Genomic DNA, 22,598 nt, shown 5'->3' on the forward strand with positions numbered 1-22,598 from the left:
TAAGAAAATAAGCTACATTTTTATTTCTATACTCTGTCAAAAGATCAAATGAACATTTTCAAAGTGTGGCCTGAGTTATACCTGCAATCATTTTCTTAGGCTATTTTCATGTTGTGCTGGATTAATCTCACTATAAATTGCAGGAATATACATCCTAAGTTATTCCATTGGCTGGAATAAACAAACTTAGTCCAGAAGACAACACATTTTGTATACATGCACACCTGATTTGAAATCTGTGTGCCTTCAAGCACTTATATATTTTGAATTTCCAAGTTTAAAAACTAAACCAGAAGTAGAGTGAAAATTAACATAACTAAAAAATATGAAGATTTAGCTCAAAAGTGACAAATTTAAGTTATCTTTTCAAGGTAGGCACAGACACACCCATTACTGCACTATGGCAGGAAATATTGTCACCATCCACCTCAGACCCATGAGATGGGGCAGAGTTGGAGAACCACAAGCTCCTCAAAACCCAGTGCTTCAAGTCTTGCCCCAAAGCTCATTCTTGTCTCTAATGCCATAAATGTAACACAGCTTTATTTTGTTGTCAGTCTTTCTGGTCCTGAATACAGCTTTAATTCTTTCTCTCCTAGGTTCTATAGCTGCACAATACCTTCTCTGCACTCAAAGCACCAAGTGCTTTAGGAATAAGAGCTCTTAGGACACAGCTCTCCTCCATGAGGCTGCTGTGGTTTCAGTGCTATTAAAGGGGTTATGTATGGCACCCATCCACCTGAAATACCACAGCAGCAGGACTCCCACAGGCCAGGCACTACATAACAGTTAGAAAGGTTCCCAAACACAGCTGGTGGCTTGAAGTGCTCCAGCTTTTCAGCCCAGCATGGTTCAAAGAAGGGACCCAGCTGCACCACAAGTGCATTGCAGGTCCTGTCCCAAGCGCATGAGCTCATTATTTGTACACCAAACTGGATCGAGGTGCCGCAATGGAATTTGGACAACTTGAATTTTACTTCTTAGTGTTACTACTGACAGCCTTTGTTACCTAGGTCAGATTGATCTGACCAGATTCAGTATCATTTCATCAGCTAGAGAAATACAGGAAAACGAGGCTATATATTCCTGTCTTCTCTGCCTTGTCTGTCTGCACTGTAAAGGTCTCTAAGGCAGTGACTTCCCTTACCTGCATGGCTCTCACGTCATTTAGCTGATGCCAATCTCACTCTGATGGTAACATTAGTCATCTCTAGCCACTCCTCAGCTGCCACGCCGGAGGAGAATCATAGATACGACACCTGTTTGTGCTGCAGGCATGACTTGTTTTGTTGATGTATCCATCTACTCTTAGCCCAAGGTGTCCAGGCAGCATGCAGTGTGGGCCCCTTCCCTCCAAACCAAGGCATGGCAGCAGGAAGCATTCTCCACAACAGCTTACTCAGCCTTAGGAAACACAGATCATCAGTACCTGTGCCACGTAATGCCATAGCAATGTGAGCAATAATGCCCCAGGCAGTTATGGGATGGACTTAGTTGAGGCCAGTAGGTACCCATATTAACACCTTTAATATGTTTTATTTTCATTACACTTGGTTGTACACAATCATTCTTAGAATATGGTAACACAGGAACTTCAGCACTGGGAAGTATTAGATAATGCGACAGTACTTGTCCCTCAAAATGAAGTAATGCCCTTAACATGACACTTTGTGTGCTTCTCAAGAAATAATCTTGATGTCATTACTCAGCATTCATCTAGTCTTTCCTCAGGCAAAACTAGCTGCGAAGTCAAATTAAAGCAGGAATATTGTATGAGTTAGACTTAAGTAAGGACTGCAAGGTTTAGCCTATTATCTGTAAATTACAGAGGTGCCTTTTCTGATTTACTTTCTTTAATCACATTTGCAGAAACCAGTCATTTTTTCTGGAAGCCAGTTCAGTGTGACTGGAGAGGCATACTTACAGTCTTGTGAGCCATGTATTGTTTTAGACCTCGGTCTAAAACCTAAATATAACATTAAAGAATTAAAAATCATAGGTACAGATGACACATAATTACTAGCATCAGGAACAATTCTGAGAATACTCTATTACACCAATCAGAATGAGAAGGTAAAGCCAAAAAGGAAATTATACCCCAAGGAAGCAGCCTGTTTTAAATAAAAATAAGGTTAAAAGTAACCCAAAGGCTTCATGATGGCATAATCAACCATGAAAGAGTGAAAAGGATGGTTTTGCCTCATGCTTTGAAGATGGAATAAGAAAGAAATGGATATACAATATTTAACCCAGTTTTCTTGAGCCCCTCCCACCATTGATGCTATGCTTGAATCCTGATGACCACATAGCTATAAGGTTCCTTTAGAAATCATCATCTCTCCTTTCACTTTGGCCAATTTCAGTTGTGTTTAGTAGCAAACTCTCGTTACCATCTCATTTCCCAAAGCCTGATTACATGACTTAGTCTTTCCTACATCATGTCTTTACACATTTGCAGTCGATCCAAGGAGAACAGCTGTTATTGACCACGTCTAAAAATCAACCAAAGCATCCTCAACTTGTGAGGACACTTACCAAAATAAACTGCCAGCCAGACAACGTAATGAAGAGATTCACCACGACCTTCCCTGGTACAGGGGGAACTGTGGATGTGCCTTTTTCCCTTGTGCCCAGAGTACACAGCCTACTGACCATATCAAAAAGGTTCAGAGGACTTTTATTACAAAATAAAATCAAAAAAGTTACACTGGAATTATTAAGTCCAAGCTGCACTGTGATGACTTGGAGGTACTCGGAAGAACGGGTTTTATTGCAGTTGAGTTTGCCAGATACTTTTTTTGCCCTAAAGGAATTAATGTACCAGAGGGAAAGATATGGCACTTATTTAGCAGACATCCCTACATCCATACAGCAAGTTGGTTTTCCAGAACTGGTTTGTAATTGCTTGTGTGTTGAGTCACTTCCTCCTCTCCACTCCGTAAGCATCACACGTCACCTGATCTTCGCTACTAACCCACGGGGGAGTGACACTTGCCCATGACACTGTCATGACTGATTAGACAGGATTGGGCCTGTTTAATCCGGAGAAAGGAGGACTGAGAGGAGATCTTATTTAATGCATATAAATATCCCCAAGGCAGGTGCCAAGACGACGGTGCCAGACTCCTCTTGGTGGTGCCCAGCGACAGGACGGGGAGCAGTGGCCACAAACTAAAGCACAAGCAGCCCCACCTCAACCTGAGGAAGAACTTCTTTACGTTGAGGGTAGCCGAGCACCGGGACCGGCTGCCCAGGGAGGCCGTGGACTCTCCTGTGGAGAGATTCCAAACCCCACCGAGGTGCGTTCCTGTGTCACCTGCTCCAGGTGACTCTGCCTTGCCAGGGGGATTGCACCGGATGCTCCCCAGAGTCCCCTTCCAAGCCCAAACGCCCCGAGCTGAGCGCGGGCCGGGGGCACACCTGCGGCCGGGGCGGGCCGGGCGCTCGGGGCGTGCCCGGAAGCGGAGGCGGAAGCGGCGCTCGGCGCTCGGTGCGGAAGCGGCGGCGGAGGCCGCGGTTTGGGTTCCGCCCGGCAGCCGGGCCCGCTCCCCGCGCCACTCTCCTCCCGCTCCCCCCCCTCGCCGCTCCGCCATGGCGGCCAACACCGGCAACCTGCAGGTACAGCGACGCCGGCCCTGCCCGGCGCGGGGCGGACCCGGCCAGCGGCGGCGGGCGGGGGGCGGCGCCAGGAAGGAGCGGGGCCGGGAGTGTCCCGGGCCGGGGCTGCGGGCGGAGCCGGGGCACAGGGAGCGTGAACGCCCCCTGCTCAGCGGGCCGGGGGCACCGCAGCCAAGGGGGCGTGGGGGGGACTGGGCTTGGGCTCGGGGTGGCGGAGCCCACGGGGTCAGCCCTCATCGCCCTGAGCCGTGAGACCCTGGGGAGGGGGTCCGGGGAGGGGGTCCCTGGGGGCACCAGCCCTGCGGGACGCGGGCAGCGAGGCCCAGTGCCCGCCCGGGAAGCGCTGTTGCCTCTTGTGCTCTGGACGCGTGGTTTGGCTTGTGTTGCCGTAAGGCTCCTGGTGGCTGTAGGAAGCCCTTGTCTGCTCTGCTGTTCCGCTTGTGTTAACTCTCGGCTGCGGGGCTGTAATCGGTGCTGCGGCTGGCCGGCAAAACAGACCCCGAAGTGAAATAAGTGCGTTCCAAACACCCCTTTTTTCTCTTCGGCTGTTTGAACCGTGATCATTTTTGTATGCAGTGTTTACACTGGCAGTGTGATGTTTGCATTGGCAAAGCTAGAGGAGATGTTATAGGATTTAAAATAAGCAGGAGAAGAATGACATCTCTTTAAGCTGACATTCTTTCCTTGGGTGATGTTCATCAAACTGTAAACCCATGGCCTGATAAAACATAGTTTGTGCCTTAGGCATAGTTAGAGCTGGTCATCTATGCCCTAGTTCATACAACTTTCTAATAATGATTTTCTGATGGATAGCAGTGATGTTCTTCACAGTAACAGGCTAAGATGCAGCTGATGTAATGAGGTGTTAGAGCTGAGAATCTATTAGCCAGGTAATAGTCTTTGCCTGTTTACAAAAAGAGTGTAGCAAAACCAGGCAGTACGTGATGCAGGCTTTTGCCTATTTCAGATGAGCAGGTCTGTGACATGCCCTGTTTTCTCACAGTTCTGTTTTAGCAGGCGATCTTTGACATTTATTCTTTGGAATTAATGTCACCTGTCTTTCTTGTACTGGATCCAGGAATTACTGGGCTGCCCCATGGTAATTAAAGTCACTGATGAGACTTAAGAACTTTAATATGAAAATAACTTTTGGGGGGGTTAATTTTTGCTCTGTTGCTAGGTTTGAATGGTGCACAGAGATGTGTAAGGGAGTCGGCATAAAATGGGCAGCAAGGAGGCAACTGTCCATTCATACCTGGGAAACTGCTCTTGAGCTCCCAGCCTCTCCAAAAAGGAAAGACTTAGGTTCTGTTCCAAAGAAACAGATACTTACAGTGCTCCAGCACTTGATAAAACAGAGTCATAGTCTGTTTAATTGGTTCATTGTTTTTAAATACCTTTGATTTCAAGTAGATCTGTTGAGATGATCTTTCCTTCCAAGACAGCAGCACAAAGCAATAGAATGCAATATTTTGCTGTTCCTTTCATGGCTGTTGTTTACTAGCTTTGTTCTGCCTGAAACAGCAGAGTGTAGGTAGTGGCAAGAATATCTGTACTGGAATGTCTAATGGAAACTCCTTGCTGCAGTTCAAACTCTCAACCTTGCTCCCTGACATGACATAATCATCCTGAGCATACTAGCAATGCTTACGAAAGGGAAAAATACATGAGAAACTATAGAATATTTAGTTGGTGTTGGTTAACTCTGGCTGACTGCTTATTTTCAGCTTACATGAACTGGTGGTCAAAATGACAGTTTTAATTGTCTGGAAGTGGTATGGGCATTCCAAGGAGGAAAGTGTAATAAAAAGTAATAAGCACTTATGAGTGAGCAATGGAATAGTGGTGATAACAATAAATCCACTGGGCAGTGTGTGCAATACAGTGGCTTAGATCTCAGTCAGATTTACTTGAAAATAGCTGAACAAATAAAGTAAAAATCCATTCATAGCTTCTCATAGAACTCTTTGACGCTTGAGATTTGGGTATGTTCTCTGTCTGTTTTGGGCTTTTTTTTCTCCTCTCCCACCGGATAATTAGAATTTCTCACGAGGATATCAAGAATCTAAATCCTTCTAGAGAAGCCAAGCAACTGGTCTTTGAAGTTGTCTCCCAGCATAATGATTGAAGAGTGACAGTGCTAGTTTCAGTGATTGTAATCAAGTACTTCCTGTATTGACTTTGCTGTTTAGAGGGTTTACTGATGTCATCAGTCATAGAATCATAGAATTGTTTAGGCTGGAAAAAATTGAGTCCAACCATTAACCCAGCACTGTCAACTGTGCCCCTAAACTGCACCTTAAACAGCATATCTGTATCATAGTTCAAAGTTTCTATGTCTGTGATAAAAAAACCCCAAGCCTTATAATGGATTTCCAAATCTTTCCATAATAAATGCAAGAGTTTGGTAAGACAGACTGTATAGTAGTGGTAGTAGTTCCAACTTAATACACAGAAACTTGTTCTTCTCACATGTGCTTTTTTGTGTGCCAGTAAATTTCAGCAGGTTGTAAGTCCTGCTGTTCATAAAAGGATGGAAATATTGTGTCTTGTACAAAACACCACCTAGGACAATCAATTGCCTTCAACTTGATGGGGGTAAATGTTGAGGAGCAGAAAAGCTGGCCATCAAAGGACAGTAACAGCTTAAATGGTCTCTGATCATGGAAAATGCTCTTGTACAGCAATTAATTATTTGTTTGTGTTACAGAAAGCAATAGACCTTGCTAGCAAGGCAGCACAAGAAGATAAAGCAGGAAACTATGAGGAAGCCTTCCGCTTATACCAACATGCCGTGCAGTATTTTATCCATGTTGTTAAATGTAAGTGTGATGTGTTGGATGATTAAGTAGAGTTTAGTCGTCAGATTGCACAAGAGTAATCTCTTATGTTGACATCAGTATTTAAATTTTTGCTCTCATCAACAGTTGATACTTGCTAATTGTAGTTTGACTGAGGTCATATATTTTGCACCTTTTACCTTTGTTGTGTGCTTGCTCCATTCTTGTAAGAAATTAGATTCTTTTTTACTTGTGTTTTGTTTTAGGTTTTTTTAAGACAGGAGGCAGGTGTTTGCTGTCTCTCCTCTGGACTTTTGTAGCAGTGTTTCAAGCTGGCCACTGCACGAGGAAATATGACAATAAGTACAGGGATCCCTGTATTTCTGTTGTGCTGAAAACCATGTTACACATGAAGTCTTTGCTGTATCTGCAGAGTGCTTTTTGCTCCTTTAATTCATGCTGCTTGCTCTTCTAAAGCCTCTCTGCTGACATGTTTTGCTCCTTAATGTCAGTCTTGGTGTTTATCTTGGCAGAGAAAATGTATGAGATGGACTTGTATGTAATAAATTTTCTTCAGTTTCCATATTCTCATTACTTTATGCCTTTTCACACTGCTGTGTACCTTTTGTGCCACATTCAGTGTTTGTATGCAAGGAGTGGGCTTTCTTAATGTGGGTACAGCCCTAGTGTAAGTGGGCTAGAGTTGCTTGCTTGACAAAAGTATACTTAGAGATCTTCGTGATTTGAAAAAAAATAGTTTTCTTTATAGTCTTTTATTATTAGGGAAAATGTGTTTATCACTTCCTGTCCATTTAAATCTTAGAGACTTTCTCAGAATATCTTTCTATGCTTTTAACAATACTGATGTACTTTTGGAAACTTAGCTCAAAAACCTGACATGTTAAATTTCGATTGTTGGTTTGAAATACTGTAATAGTGATGATGAGAACAGCGTGGCTGTTGAAACACACTTAGTTCTTTCAAATGTTTTATGTAATGTTTCTTTATCTTTTCAAATTAGCAGGCTATGGAAGAATCAAGTATGGTTCTAAATAAAAATTGCCTAGCACAAGCAGCTTCTTGATTAGCTATTTTAGAAAAGTAGTTATTAAGGCAATGTCTAGCAGCTTGAAAGGCTGACAGAAAAGCTTCCAGTGCTGATGTCCTTAATCCTTTAGAGTCAAATTTTAAGCTAAGGCAATGTTCAGGTGAATATTTGTTTTCTGTTACATGATGACATCCTTCTGGTCAGTTCTTTCCAAGTTACAATGGAAAAATAAGTAGTTGAGATGTTTGGTTATATCGTGAGCCCTGAGAGAGGTATCTTGATAAGAGACAAAGAAGACAGATCTTTAGTCTTGTTTTTTGATTGATGCACATGTGTTTTGCTGATAACAAAGAATTGTTTCTCTTCAAACTCTTAGATGAAGCACAGGGTGATAAAGCAAAACAAAGCATTAGAGCAAAATGTACAGAATACTTGGACCGAGCAGAAAAGCTGAAAGAATATCTGAAAAAGAGAGAAAAAACTGCACCAAAACCAGTTAAAGAGTCTGGTCCTGCTGAAGGAAAAGGGTATGTTTTTGGAGAAGGTAAAGCAAAATAATTCCTGAATTCAGCTTATTCTAAACTTCAACTATTCAAAGATCATTTTAACTTGTGTTTCTGGAATGCTTCAGATGACTACTAATGCTGAAGTACAGTGGGCTAATAAAAATAACTTGAATTACAATCACAAGCATTTCTGTGCTTGTTTTCTAAAATGTGAACATTTGCATACTAAATTCACTGAAGAATGAAAGCTGCTTCAGACTAACAGCTGAATCCAATGATTATTGGATTTAATGGCAAGGAGACTGATGACCTTTAAAGGCTTTCTGCATTTAAATACTTAGTAACTAGAAAATAATTTCAGACTGGTAATTATTGGGGTTACTGAGTATGATCTGTCTCATGCTTGATAAGAGATGAAAAGCCCTATGTAAAGCTGTGTAAGGTGGACTGAATCCTTCCAGTGTGTTGCTGCTGCCTGGTCTCTCCACTGCTTCACTTCTTGTAGATTTGTTTCTCACTTTGCATAGCAGAGTTGAACAAGCAGAGCCACCCAAACAAGCCCAGCCTCTTTTGCATTTGCTACTCCCTTTATGGGGATAGGAGAGAGGAAGGATTTGGGATTATACCTTCTGGTGGGACTGCCCTTTCTAGGAGTCCTGAACAGCTAAAGTTGCTCAGTTGTCTCTTAAAACTTCACCTGATTTTCAGTCTTTTTCAGTGTCTGCTCATCTCATCAGCCTTATTTTTGATCTGTACCATCTTCTGCTTATTTATAATAGAAGGAAATGGTAATACCACGAAAGCTATATGTATTTTCATGACCTCCACTCCAAGTGTCTTCCCTCTCTAGTCTCTTTTCCTTTAACTTCCAGTTTCCTTTGCTCTGATGAGAGTTTCATAGTACTTGACGGAACTGGCCAAATCCTGTTGCGTGTCCAGATAGAGGAGAAGTGCCAATGTCTACAGACAAACCATTCCAGCACCTCTGTGCTGGTGGATATAAGGGCTGTTTCCTAAAAGCTGGCTCAAAGCACATAGAAGTGTGTTAAGAGGGCTCAGACCCATAAGAGGAAGTTGAAATGGCAAAGGAGGGTGAATTTGAAAGAAATCACAGAAAAGTGTACTTCTGCTTTTCTACAATCATATAAACCTGTAGAGGTCTGAAAGCATCTCAATGTTTCTTTCATTCCTCAGCCTGATGGGTTTTCTGCTTTTTGCATTCTGATTTTTATGCTAAGACAGAAGTCTCTCTTATTGTATTTCAACATTTTGTTTCCTAATCAGGAATGACAGTGATGGGGAAGGGGAATCAGAGGACCCTGAAAAAAAGAAGCTACAGAATCAACTTCAAGGTAATTTAAAACATCCTTTTCATTATATAGGAACCACTTCAGTCAAGCAGGTTCCTATATTTTTACCATCAAAATTTTATGGATTAACTTAATGTCTGTAAGTGGCTCAGCTAGTATGTAATCTTCATGCGCAAAAGCCTAGTCTTTATGGTAGTAAAAGGACTTGTGTGCTGTGAACTTACACAGTGACTATATTTAAATGTATCTCCTGCACCCTACACTTCATGTTAAAATTGTATCACCTATCAAGCTAGCATGTTCCAACAGAAGTTGCAAAATCCCAGGTAGCTGTTGGCTAAACTGATTTAGTATTTTTTACTCTGAAGTGCAATAGCATGTTTCCTAGAGGCTAAGGAAATGATGATACAAACACTTAGTGTAAGCAGGACTGTTTTCACAAAAAGACTGGTATTCGTGTTTAGGAGTAAGAAATATAGATTCTTGCCCATTTATAATAACAGGCATCATTTTCTTATATGGAGTGATGATTCTGCCCCAGTTCAGTAGCATAGTTTGGGTTTTTGAACTCAAATACAGAACGCAGTCAGTGAAGCAGTGTATAGCAGCTACCAACAGTTTGGTGTGCAGTAAAAAGGGGGCTTTTTGATATTTATTTACCTTTAACAATGAAGAACTATTCAGAACTTCCCTACTAGAAGGTGCTTATGGATCTGAAGAAACCTCATTGTTCTCCTGTTTTTGACTGTAACAAAGATCAAATGCATTTACCAGATCTTGTGCCTGTGTAATTTCAGGAGCTGTTCTATCACCATTGGAAACTGTACTGTGCTTTTTCTACTTCTCTGCATGTTATTTAATCCTATGCACAGTTATAAGAGACAGTTTTATGGTTTTTTAAAAGTGACAGAAAATTGATGAGCATTGAACTCCTATCCTGTCTCTCACTATACAGACTTAATTTCTTCCCACGTGAATCTGACCTCAAATAGTAGAAGTAGTGGCTAGGATTGCAAAATCTAATATTGTAGATCTAATAATCTATTACTACCTGAGTTCCAAGTCTTCCCATCTAGAAGTAGTTGAGAAAAAATTTTTAGCATGTCAGACTTACCAATCTGAAGAGAAGGCTGAATTTTATCTCAGTTGGCTGAACTCATTGACTGAGGAACATGAGACTTAGTGCAAAACTTTGACTGTGCCTTGACTAAGAAAATGCTTCTAAAGCTAAGCAGGATTCATGTAATCTTTCTGATGCTTTTAGCCCTAGCTCTCAAACCTCTTTTCCATTAGATGATCCATTTGTTTGCTGCATGTCTGGAGATACCAATAAATTACTTCATTTGCTGAAGAATCTTAAACAATCCTGAGCTAGTGTAGCTACATTGTTTAAAATGAAATTTCAAATTTTTTGGGAAGTGAAGTGGTGGTTTAGTTATGAGATGGTGCCAGGACTTCAACTAACTCACAAATGTTCTTATTTTCCATGGTTTATTTTGATGAAAAATGTGATGGATTTCTGTGAAAAAAACATCCATTTGACTAATGGAATTCAGTGTTCCTATCATCTTAGAAATGCCTTGTTTTTATTCTCTATAGACATGGGCATGGAATTCTTTTTTCACCAAATGGAATTTATTATTGTGAGAAGATACGTACATCACTAACTTAGACAATCTTTTCTTACAGGAGCAATTGTTATGGAGCGACCAAATGTCAAATGGAGTGATGTTGCTGGCCTCGAAGGTGCCAAAGAGGCACTTAAAGAAGCAGTCATCCTTCCCATTAAATTTCCACACCTGTTTACAGGTCAGGATTACAGCATTTATTTACTATTGGCCAGTCAGGACTGGCACTGGGGCCTGTGAAGTGTGTTGTACCAATGTATCACAGACTCAAGCCGATCTCTTAACAAAGAGATTGTGATTCGTCTGACAGAAGTCTCATGGGTAGATGCAGAAAACCTCCAAGCACCCTAAAGAAGCATAATCAGAAAAAAGTCTTTTGAAAACTGCTGGTTTCTCTCTTGCAGGCAAGAGAACACCCTGGAGAGGAATTCTCCTATTTGGACCACCAGGAACAGGAAAGTCTTATTTAGCAAAAGCTGTGGCGACAGAAGCAAACAACTCTACCTTCTTCTCAGTGTCTTCATCTGACCTTGTTTCAAAATGGTTAGGTGAAAGTGAAAAGTAAGTTGGAGTTGCCAGAGGTCCAGGAAAATATTGTCAAGAAGAAATTATTATAGAGTGAGATAAGTTGCCATAAAGAATTTAGGAGAATGGTCTTGTCTTTTTAAAAACATGCTATAGATGTTCCTATGCTTCATGCTACTGTGCCATGTAAAGATACCATTATATGCTGCATTTTGAGAAACTCTCTTCAGTGCTCAGAAAGATTTTGGGAGCACCACAGAGCTCATGATAAGTCTTCATTTGTTACTGTGTGATGTATGAAGAAGACCAGGAAGCCAGAAGACCATGAGTGACATGTTGACTGCAGTCTAGAAGTCCAGGAATTTGTCCATCTAGTCTTCCAGAAGAGATTTCCTGAATTAATAAAAAGCTCTGGGTTTATAGGGAAAGGATTTTCATATAACAATAAGCATACTTGTCATAACCATGATTTAATAGTTTGAAGTGTAGGACAACTGAGCAACACTATTTAAAGCTGATAGAATGAGAAAGAAAGCCTGTTAGATAAAGTGTTTGAAGTGAGTTATTTCTTTCCCAGAAAGCTGGAAAGCTTAAGCTGCTTTTCTTCTGTTGCAAAAGGAGTACAGAACTGGAGACTAGCTTGGCATTAGATTTTATGCTTGACTTCATTTGAGACTATTGCCTGAGATTTAGTGCTGTAATATGAAGAATTTTCCAGCGTGGTCCTATTTCTTTTTTAAACTAGTAGTTTTTTTTAAAAAGTGTGTTCATGAGAGATGGCTAGGAGTAAATGGGGGTTTGGTTTAGGTTGTTTTGTTTATTTGATTTGAAACCAATATGTCTTGTAATACAAAAATTATTTAGTTAGTGAAGTTGTAAAAAGTAAAGATACATGTTATTTCTTACAAAATCTCTAGAATTAAGTTAGAAATGTTTAGAGAAAGCTTTTTTCTTTTGAATCTTTCTAAATTGGTGGTTTTGTATAGTCCAGGCTGTCATGTATAAGTGTAAACTGAAAAAGGGCTTTATCTTGCAAAATCATGCCTGGAGCACTCCTAATTTTTTTTTTTTTTTTTCGTTATCCTGGGCTCTATTATTCAGTGTATTTCTAAGTCATGGAGCTGGGAGAATGTTGTGTCTTTGAGTACCTTTATGTTAATGCTTTTTTCCCCTTGCTTTCTCTAAAGGAAAATACTGTATCACAATCTGAAGTTATGTGTTTCTGCTGTTGTAATTATTAATATAGCTGAAGCTGTTTCCTTCTTTAAGATTAGTGAAAAACTTGTTCCAGCTTGCCAGAGAAAACAAACCTTCTATCATCTTCATTGATGAGATAGATTCCCTCTGTGGGTCAAGAAGTGAAAATGAAAGCGAGGCTGCTAGACGGATAAAAACGGAATTTCTAGTCCAGATGCAAGGTAAGTTTATTTCGTTTTCAAAATCAGACAGAGAAATTAAGACATGTATTTTTAAGTATAACTTGCATTAAAATACTAAAAATATCTGCAATTCCACCCCATTAAATTTTGATGGCTTTTTAAAACAATCTCTGTTTATCATCTAAACTGTGAAATTATTTCTGCCCTGATACAGGGGTTGGTGCTGACAATGAAGGAATCTTGGTCTTAGGAGCAACAAACATACCCTGGGTTTTGGATTCTGCTATCAGGAGAAGGTATGATGGCACTTTTTTTCATGGAGTGCAATTCAAAATTGTGAGCCTTCAGCCAGAGAGTGCTTAGGGTGTTCATCCAGCTCATGTTTGCAGACACAGTTAATGTTCTGCAACTAAATTCCATGAAGTAGACTTAGCTAAACTGATAGTCACTTGCCCCTTTAGAGATAGGTAGGTTGTTCAGTCCTGTAGTTTATCTGATTTCTTGGTTTGATGATTATGCTTGAAGAAACAGGAGTTTTCTGCTTGCTTTTTAGTTTTCTGGGGGACTTAGGGGACAAGTTAGAAAATACACACCTTAGAAGGGCAAGAGAGGGTAAAGCTTTCCTTTTCAGCTGTTACCAAACTGGTGAGTAGCTTGAATTTTTTCATGGAAGTGTAACCTTACGGAGAAATGCCATGTTTTTCTACTGGTCAGGCATAACTTGTGATTTTTAACTGCTGTTTTGCAGATAAAGGACTTTTGCAGATACAGGACTGCCTGTACCTGATTATTTGGATCTTTCTCTGAGCTGCAGAGCAGAGGACAAATACAGTTATGTGACAAATAGGATTATGTTGTGATGAGGACACAGCTTGGATAATGGCCATTTTTGTTGGCTAAAGAATATTTTTTTTTGCGACTGACACTGATTTTATTTATGTACTGAATTCAAGGTGGCCATACTTCAGTTTGATTTGGGGTTGGACCAGGTCACCTCCAGATGTCATTTCTCATCTGCATGACTCTAGAGTTGTATGAGCCAGAATTAGAAGTGAAGGTATTGCTGAGAATTTCAAGTCATTCTTGAAATTCCAGCTTTGCTTGGGATCCACAGTAAAAGACCCACATGGACCTGATAGAGTGTGTTTAGGAGGGGGGCATGAAAATGATCAGGACACCTTTCTTCTGAAGGCAAGTTATAAGAGTGGGGCTGTTCAGCCTGAAGAAGAGGAGGATACAGAGAGACCTAATTGTGGCCTTTCAGTATATAAAGGGAACTTATTAGAAGAGTGGAGAGATGTTCCTTGTTTTTTTTTCCCAGGCTTGTAATGCCAGGACAAGAGGCAGTTGTTCAAACTGAAAGAGAATGGGTTTAGATTGGGCATAAGGAAGAAATTTTTATGATGAGGGTGGTGAGACACTGGCACAGGTTGTCCAGAGACGCTGTGGCTCATTGGAAGTGTTCAACGCCAGGTTGGATGGCGTTTTGAGAAAGCTGGTCTAGGGGAAGATCTCCCTGTCTGTGGCAGGGGGGTTGGAACTAGATGATCTTCAAGGTCTCTCTCAACCCAAACCATTTTCTCATTCTCAGCAATATGAAAGAGAAATTCCCTAACTCTTGCCCACAAGACTTAAAGGAACTTGTGCAACAGTGGCTGTAATAAAATTAATTTTTCATGGATTTGAGCCACTTTGTTATGTATATCAGGTTTATTGTGTTCAGCAGAATTGGGAGTTGCTCTTACTTTGTTAGTGGGAGGTAATCTCCACTCTGAGAACAGATGCTGCTTCAAAGGAGAAACTGCTGTTACCAATATTTTTCTTGAGAATGACTTCAAATTCCATCTACGGTGTTTTCTTAATTTAGTTGGAGACTGTAGAGAGTTGTTGCATAAACTTGTTATCAGGCAGTTCTTTCTTTATGTGTGAAATCTGTTCAAATACACTTTAACACTTAAAGACTTCTTCCTCTCAGTTTTTTTCTTTTAAGACTCAAACTCTGCTGGAAAAACGTCAGTCTGGAGAGAAGGATTTTGTAATGGAAAGGAAGCAGTTGTTATATTCTGGATATTAGCTTATACTAACTAAAATATTATTTATGAGAACAGGTTGCTGAATATTTGCCTCAGATTTTTTTTTTAAAGATTTGTTGTACTGAAACTGCTTTCTAATATTGCTAGAAGCAAGCTCGTTTGCATGAGCTCTTTCCATTGTGCACCTGCATGAGTTGGCATCTTGGGAACGCTTTGTTTTTGTCTTTTTTAAACCAGGTTTGAGAAGCGTATTTATATTCCTTTACCTGAAGACCATGCCAGGGCTGCAATGTTCAAACTTCATCTTGGGTCAACTCCACATGACCTAAAAGACTCAGATTATCGAGAACTTGGGAAGAGAACTGATGGCTATTCTGGTGCAGATATAAGCATCATTGTCCGTGATGCACTGATGCAGCCTGTTAGAAAAGTGCAATCGGCAACTCACTTTAAAAAAGTAAGTAGGAATCAAAATTTTTCAAGTTATTTAATCTATGAGAACAGTCTTAATTTGAAAATTCCTTACAAATAAGCTGCATTTGGTTTTGGGTAATACTGCATGCTTATGATGTCCCTTTTATTGACTGGGGAGAACTGTTCTTCCTTTTCCTGTACCCCTCCCTAGTCCTGCCATAAGTCTGGTGGAGCTAATTTCTGAATATTCATGCTCTGACTCTTAATGTCTCTAGAGTGTTAAAAGCATTCAGTTTGCCGTTTAAATGGCAATGTTACAGAAGTGGTTTTTTTCTATTTCAAGTTAAGTGATTCCTAACATGCTAAAAAAAAAAAAGTATCCCTCATCCACTTGAGAACAGATGGATTGTACTTAAGCACATTCTGTTTACTTGGCATATTTTTCAAACTGAAAAATTAAGGTTCTTGTAGAGTTCTGGTAGAAACATTGAATCAATTACAGTAGTAAAGATGCAACACAACTGAGCAAGGTCTGTGTTTCATTTACACTGCTGTAATGTAAAAACCAGTTTACTTTTACATAGGTACACACCCAATAGCCTATTCAAACTATATTGTTTGGCTTATCTTCCAATTACCTCTACATGCTGTGTATTGACTTAAGTAACATTTCTTCACAATATTTGAATCTCAGAAATTTTATATGTACAAAAACCGACTGGCATTCTTTACCACCAGTCTAAATCCATTACATCTGGGAATGTCTTTCCCTTGGAGAATTTGCACAGATGGGCCTTGTTCAGTCAAATTTATTGTTCCCTGAAAACTATTAAACTCTTAAATGGAAAAAAAGGAGTGATAGTATCAATGGTTATAAACAGGTATATAAAATATATACAGTGTATGAGTTGAATAAAATTTTATTTTGCAGTGTATCAGTTGAATAAAATTTTATTTTGCTGTGTAGCATATTTTAAAGTAGACCCAGACTAAAGGTACTTTTTGTTAATAATTTTAGTGCAAAGTTTGATATTTACAGAAATTCATGTTTTTTGGGTGAAGGTGGGTCAGGATATTCTGCAGAGGTGCTAATTGCTGTAAAAGGAAGCTTAATTTGTTGCTTTTTAAAAGAACAGGTGTGGTAGGAAAAACTTTAGATCCTAAGGTGTTTGGTAGCATGTATGTTGTGTTGGCAGCAGTTCTTTGTCATCTCAGTTACAATTACAGTTTTTTTACCAGTAACTCAACCTGACATAAAAGGGTTAAGGGCCCTGAACTGAACAGCTACACTCATTTTGAAGACAGACTCCTTTTTTTTTAATGTGGTTTTTTTCCAATGAACTCATTCAGCTTAAGATTCAGAGAGAAAGGCATACTTAAATCCAGTATGGTCCAAAATATGAGAGGGCAGGAAATTTAACTTCTGGGGACAGCTCACAGTAACAATGTAATGTAAGCTGTATTTGTTGATAAATAACCAGTGACTTTGATATATCAAGGATTTTCTAGATGTTTCCTTCCCTTAAGCAGTGATGTCTGAAATATTTATCTGTTGTTAACTTTACATGACAATGGCATTTCTGGATAAAGGGCTGTTAGCTTTTAGTGTTTAGTTCAAATTTGGAACAATCTGAGGTATGTTTCAGCTTGCCATGGAGCAGTGAAATAACCTCAGTTGTCACAGTTTGTGGAACAACTTCAAAAGCACTTCTTGCATCTTAACTACTTTTGCTCAAGAAAATAAAAAAATGGAAAGAAAAAACCCACTACTGCGATACTTTGAATGCTCTGACATGAGCCAAATTGATTCCACTTGTATTGTTAATGCTTTAATTGGATGTGATTTTGTGTTTTTGTATGCAAAATCTTAGCGTTATTATTTGCGTTATAACAGACGACTTGCCTCAGTTCAGCAGGGCTTTCCTCAGTTGTCAGTAATTAACTGTAAACCTTTCCTTGCTGTGTGTGATAATGCAGGTTTGCCAGAGTGCATTTTGAATATTACAATCTGCTCCGCAGCATCTTGCTCTAAATACAGCTTGGAACAGCAAATCCAGTTCTGTCCATAGCCAATTAGTGTGTTGTCCTTTAACCTCTGGGTATGCTCCGAGTTCCCGTGGGTGTGCGGTGCTGCGGGTAACAGCGAGGGAAGGCAAAGGCTTGGTACCGGACAGTGTACCGCACAAAGGGAACAGATGCACGGGGCAGCTGGGTTGCGTCTGTCCGTCTGTCTTTGGGGGGGAAAAGGGGTGTTTTGTTCTCCCGCTAGGTGGCGCTGTTTTCTACGGAGCGCTGCTCAGGTGGTGCCGGGAAAGATGCTGAGAGCCTTGGAACGCGGGATGCCAGAGCGAAAAGCACTGGGAAGCTTTTAGAGAGCTGTTAGCTAGCGATGAATGAACTCCTAAAGTGACCAGGGACCAGGAAGGGTGGTCTTCACCAAGCAGATTTCCTGGCATGTCAGTTTTCTGCAGAAATCCTCAGCCTTAAGAGGATGTGGCTTCTGGGATTTGGCCTGATGTGAATTTAAGTATCTGGCTACAGCTGCATGTTTTCAAAGTGAATAATACCAGTACACTTGTACAATTTCTCTTTCACAGGACATGTGTTCCCAATGGGTAGGGCATCTGCATAAAATCAAGGAATGGTTTTTGCTTGGGATGCTGTTCAGCTTCTGGTTTCTGTCTTAAAAATAATAACTCCCATAAACTGAGTGTTTTCTTATTTTTAGGTAAAAGGACCATCAGTGTCTAATCCGAATATGATGGTAGATTTATTCACCCCTTGCTCTCCAGGTGATCCTGAAGCCATAGAAATGACATGGATGGAGGTCCCAGGTGATAAATTACTGGAGCCTAGAGTTTCCATGGTTGGTATTCCTTGTAGCATTTCTTTCTTATTTTGCAGAACTCTGAAAAGACTTCAAGATAAAGAGTCTTTTTCAGGACAATTGGATGAGATGTTTGTTTTCAGAAATGCTGGGCATACCAGATAACATTTGAATTCTCAACATAAATCACTACAGTATGGCATACTATGAAAAAGACAGCTGTCTATCCCTGATAAGCATTTCTTATTCTTGTCTGCTGGCATGCAGCTGCCATCCTTTCATCCATAGAGAGTATCTGCCTCTTGCACTGTTCTTTCACTTGGCTTTTGTTCATTCAAAACCTTAAGGGTTTCTGCACCATGATACACTTTCTTCTCATCACTGTGGCATTAATACTGGGAAATGGAAAATCACATTCACTGTAAATTAGGAAGTGGTGTGCTATAGGTAAATATTGCCCTTGTATTGCCCAAATACAAGTATAAAACCAAAATGTTAAGAAAAATTTTGATATAATGGTAGTTTAGGTTTAAATTCATCATAGGTGATACAGCTCTTTCTGCTGTTTTCTTTGTGCATATGAAAATACTTGCTTTGGCCTAGGGAATAAAATATGTAAGACAGTTTTCAATTTAAGATCACTGTAAAAGAAAAAAATAATTGCTGGACTCTCATTCTGTATTTTTCCCCAAGAGCAGCAGAAGAAAATTTTGTATTTAAGTACAAAGTTTGTGGGAAGCACTTAATAACAAATCTATGTTGCTGTAGTTTCATGTGTGCGAAGAGTCCTGTAAGGAATAAAAAAAATCAATGCGATCATGGGGATCACATGCAGTGCTTTGAACATAGAACCATCACTGTATTTCAGAAAAGAATTTCCTGTGTGTATTTGCATACTGAGGAAGCAGAAGAGGATTTATGCAGGTGCAGGCCTGCCCTAAAATGTCTCCCTCCATGGTCTAATTGGATTATTTAATCAGTCTTTCCTGGAATTAAAGACAGCAGTTCCTTGTGTGCTCCTAATGGTACCTGGGCTCTGATGCATTACAGGCAGATGTTTCAGTGTCCAAAATCAGTTCTTATCCTTAAAACATAAGGCTTTAATTCTTTTTGAGCAGGGTGCCTCTGGTCTGATGAGAGAAATATCATTTGTGGAAAACCATTATACTAATTTCTGGATTTTACCCATATATATGAGGTGTTGGGCATTTACTTTTTTCAGTTGCCCTTGGCTGGGAATTGATTTGTTTTCTTTACCCTTTTTATTCATACTGTATTTTAAATGCTGCTTTCAACTCCATAGACCTATGAATTTTTTTCTAAACTCCATTTCCTAGCATCTAAATATTTATCTTGGAAATTTACTGAGTTGAAGAGACAGAAATTACCAATCAGGAGCAGTAAAACTTTGCTAGAGATGAATCACAAACTGCTGTTCTACATTGGTGGACTGTGAAGAGTACATGGGAACATCTGATTATTTTCCTCTTAATCTGCTGTAGTGAATCATGGGTTGAAAATAGTAACTGACCAAAAAAAAGTTCAGTTCTTTTAAAAAAAGAGATGAATAAAACTTGAATGGATGAGTGGCTTAAACCTAAACCTGAGGTTGTGATTTTGTTGCTGGAAAACTCATTGACTGTTGTCTGTATTCAAAGGGTTTAAAGGCTGCCTCTGTGCAGAAGTATTCAGGCTTAAAGTTTTGTGTTAATAGGAACTTTTTAATGTTTTTTTAAATGCATATTTGTCCTGGCAGCAAAATTATTATCAGTGGTACTATGCTTGTTTCTGAAAACATGTTTGTTTTTTTTCTGACAGGCTGATATGCTCAGGTCGCTTGCTAGCACAAAACCAACAGTTAATGAACAGGACTTGGAGAAGTTAAAGAAGTTTACAGAAGACTTTGGTCAGGAAGGCTAAACCAAAGATATGTGTGAAGCATTAGAACCTTTTTTTTTTTTTCTTTTTAAAGTATTCTCGTGTCTTTATTGATGGCACTTCAAATAAATGCCAATAAAATCACCCCTTTCATACTTTGCGGAAGGAATAGGAGGTACCTTTGCAAAGACCCTTAAGCTTTTGTATTGTATTGTTTTCCTCAGATGTCTATTAAATGTCTTCTATTGAAAAATAATACAAAAATGCAATTTTAGGGTGAGACAGCAAAGTGATGTGGTAATGTCTAATATATACTAGAAAGCTTTAAATTACTAGTTCCATATTAGGTAGTATATTAGACCTGGATACCAGTGAGTTTTACCTTACCTCCCAGTAAGGTCAAAAACCTTTTTAAAGGGTAGGAGAGAACATGTTTGTCAGGTGTTTTCAATATCAGTCAATCAGCTTCTGTATTAATTGCTCTCATTTCATTCAGGAAAATGCAACAGAATTTTCTAATCAAGCATACTGCAAGTGTGGGTTTGCTGTTAAAGTAAGAAAGAAGACACTGTGAGGATAAGACTACATAGGCCAGTACTTTAAGTATTGATGGACCTGTTATTTGGCTTTTTTTCTGCTATGCTGTGTTAAAATTCTGCCTTAAACAGCAAGCTTTTGTTTTTAAGTCTTTACTAGCTGGTACACACTGTCAACTATGCAGTTTAACACAAGTTTGTTAAATGCAAGTAACTCAGAAGGTGTTTTGCTGGCTCTTCTTGCGGGGGTTGTTTGGATTTGTTTTATTTGTTGTTTTGGTTTTTAAAACCTGGATTCTCTTCCTGGTGAAGTTTTGACTGAAGTTAGAAAAAAGCATTGGTAATGTCCTCTAAGATCCCATGTGTTGAGGCTGGCAAGGTATATGTAGTCTTTGGAGAATGTCTGGGAGGTATTTTGGGAAATAGCATACTTCACATGCAAGGAGATTAGAACAGATGTTTTAGCCACGGCCTTTCCAGTGATAAATTAACCCAGAACCCCACTGCTAACTGTAGCATATAGGTTACATCAGTTTAGTGCTTAAACTGGGAGGGAAGGCTGGCAGTTTAGTATAGAAGTAGCACTTCCATTGCTCTTTTTCTGCAGAACTGCAAATGGAGATGTGCCTGAATGTAACTTAAAACACTACAACATCAGCATTGAGTTTGTGCCTTGTAAGTTTGCACTGGCTGTAGATATGAAACACCATTAGAATATCTAGACTCCTCTGTCTTCCATTATCATTGTTCAACTCTATCCTGCAAATGTTTTGTTTAACTTGCATTAAAAGAATTTTGCACATTTTAGGTGTGTATGTTCTATGTACACATGCACAAATATGATCATCTTTTGGTGGGGTTTGGTTTCTTCTATGTACATATTTTGTGTACTTTATAAATCATAGGATGGGTGACATTTTCTGTACTTAAATGAAGTAAAATGTTGTAGTACAACATCAGCTATGTTATTTGAGTATTTCTTCAATGTTATGTTCAAGTTTTTACTGCTTTATTGTCTTCTTAGACTTTTGTTTCTGTGTTTAATAGCCAAACAAAATAGGTAAATATTCTTTGATCTGCAAGGTGCTGAGCTTTTTTTTTTACTAACATGATGAAACATTTTTTCCAAAATCCTTCAGTTACACAGCTTTACCTTTGTCTTATATCAGAATGTGTAAATGTGAATCATTGGGCTGCAGATCTTTCTGACATTTTTGGGGGGGATGGCAGGAGAGAGAGTGGGTGAGGGCAGGAATTCCAGTGTAGGTACGGGCAACTATGGTTAGTAAACTTAATCCTTACTGCAACAAGATCTCATTTGTAGTTTTCTCTTGTGAACACTTCAGAAGTGAGCCACGTACTAATGTGGCTGTCCTTCAGAGGTTTGAAGCCACTGTCTGAAGTATTTATCTCTTGACCTTTTGAAAAATGAGAGTCCTTACTGCAATCCTGCAATCTTAAAATTCTCAGGAACGTCTTGTTTTTTGGTTTATTTTTTCCTTTTTGTGGTAAGCTGATTTGTCTTATGGGCTTCCATATGCTTAACTGTGTAATCTTGTATCTTTAATGCAAAAGAAAAATATACTGTATGTTTTAAATTTACATCTTGCTGCTTGCTCAGATGACATCTGTAACAGAACCTTTACTATTTGATGTTGAAAGTTGTTTTTAGAAATATATTCCAAATAAACTTTGCTGCTTAGAATTGCAGCTACAAGGGCAACTTTTTGATTTGCTGTGTTTGTAAAATTATGGTAAATTAATATACGTATCACCGAGCTTCTTAGTCAAGTTATCCATAGCAGATGATAGCCTAACAAGGGAGCATGCAAAATCACTTGTAGTTTTCAGTGTTAATTGAAAATCTAAATCAAAGAATTCATGAAAGGCTGTATTTGCTTTGAATAATCAAAACCTCTGTAAATACTGGACAAATTAGTTGTACATTTTTAACGAGGCCTGATCTTTGGCTGGTTAGCTTACAAATATTTTTCATACCTTCTGGTGTTACTGCTTACTCTGACTGCAATATGAAAAAATGTAATTTTCCTTCCTCTGTGTAAAATAATTTTTTCAATTAAATCACTTCTGTATGTGCTTATGTCCTTCACAGACG

General features: G+C 39.4%; 1 protein-coding gene across 2 annotated transcripts; it reads left to right on the forward strand.

The window, feature by feature from the left end:
* Positions 1-3,462: 3,462 nt before the first annotated feature.
* Positions 3,463-22,205, forward strand: VPS4B (vacuolar protein sorting 4 homolog B). Of its 2 annotated transcripts, XM_053952581.1 has the most exons (11): positions 3,463-3,618; positions 6,329-6,440; positions 7,823-7,973; positions 9,237-9,304; positions 10,952-11,071; positions 11,295-11,451; positions 12,685-12,833; positions 13,009-13,090; positions 15,065-15,284; positions 17,970-18,107; positions 19,887-22,205. In XM_053952581.1, exons 1-11 carry the CDS (start codon positions 3,592-3,594, stop codon positions 19,986-19,988), a joined length of 1,326 nt encoding a protein of 441 aa, XP_053808556.1. In that variant the 5' UTR covers positions 3,463-3,591; the 3' UTR covers positions 19,989-22,205. The 2 variants fall into 2 exon arrangements, with proteins under 2 accessions (XP_053808556.1, XP_053808546.1); XM_053952571.1 differs by lacking the exon at positions 3,463-3,618 and having other exon boundaries at positions 6,269-6,440.
* Positions 22,206-22,598: the final 393 nt, after the last annotated feature.

The sequence above is a fragment of the Vidua chalybeata genome, chromosome 1 (genome assembly GCF_026979565.1).
Source record: "Vidua chalybeata isolate OUT-0048 chromosome 1, bVidCha1 merged haplotype, whole genome shotgun sequence".
Lineage (NCBI taxonomy): Eukaryota > Metazoa > Chordata > Aves > Passeriformes > Viduidae > Vidua > Vidua chalybeata.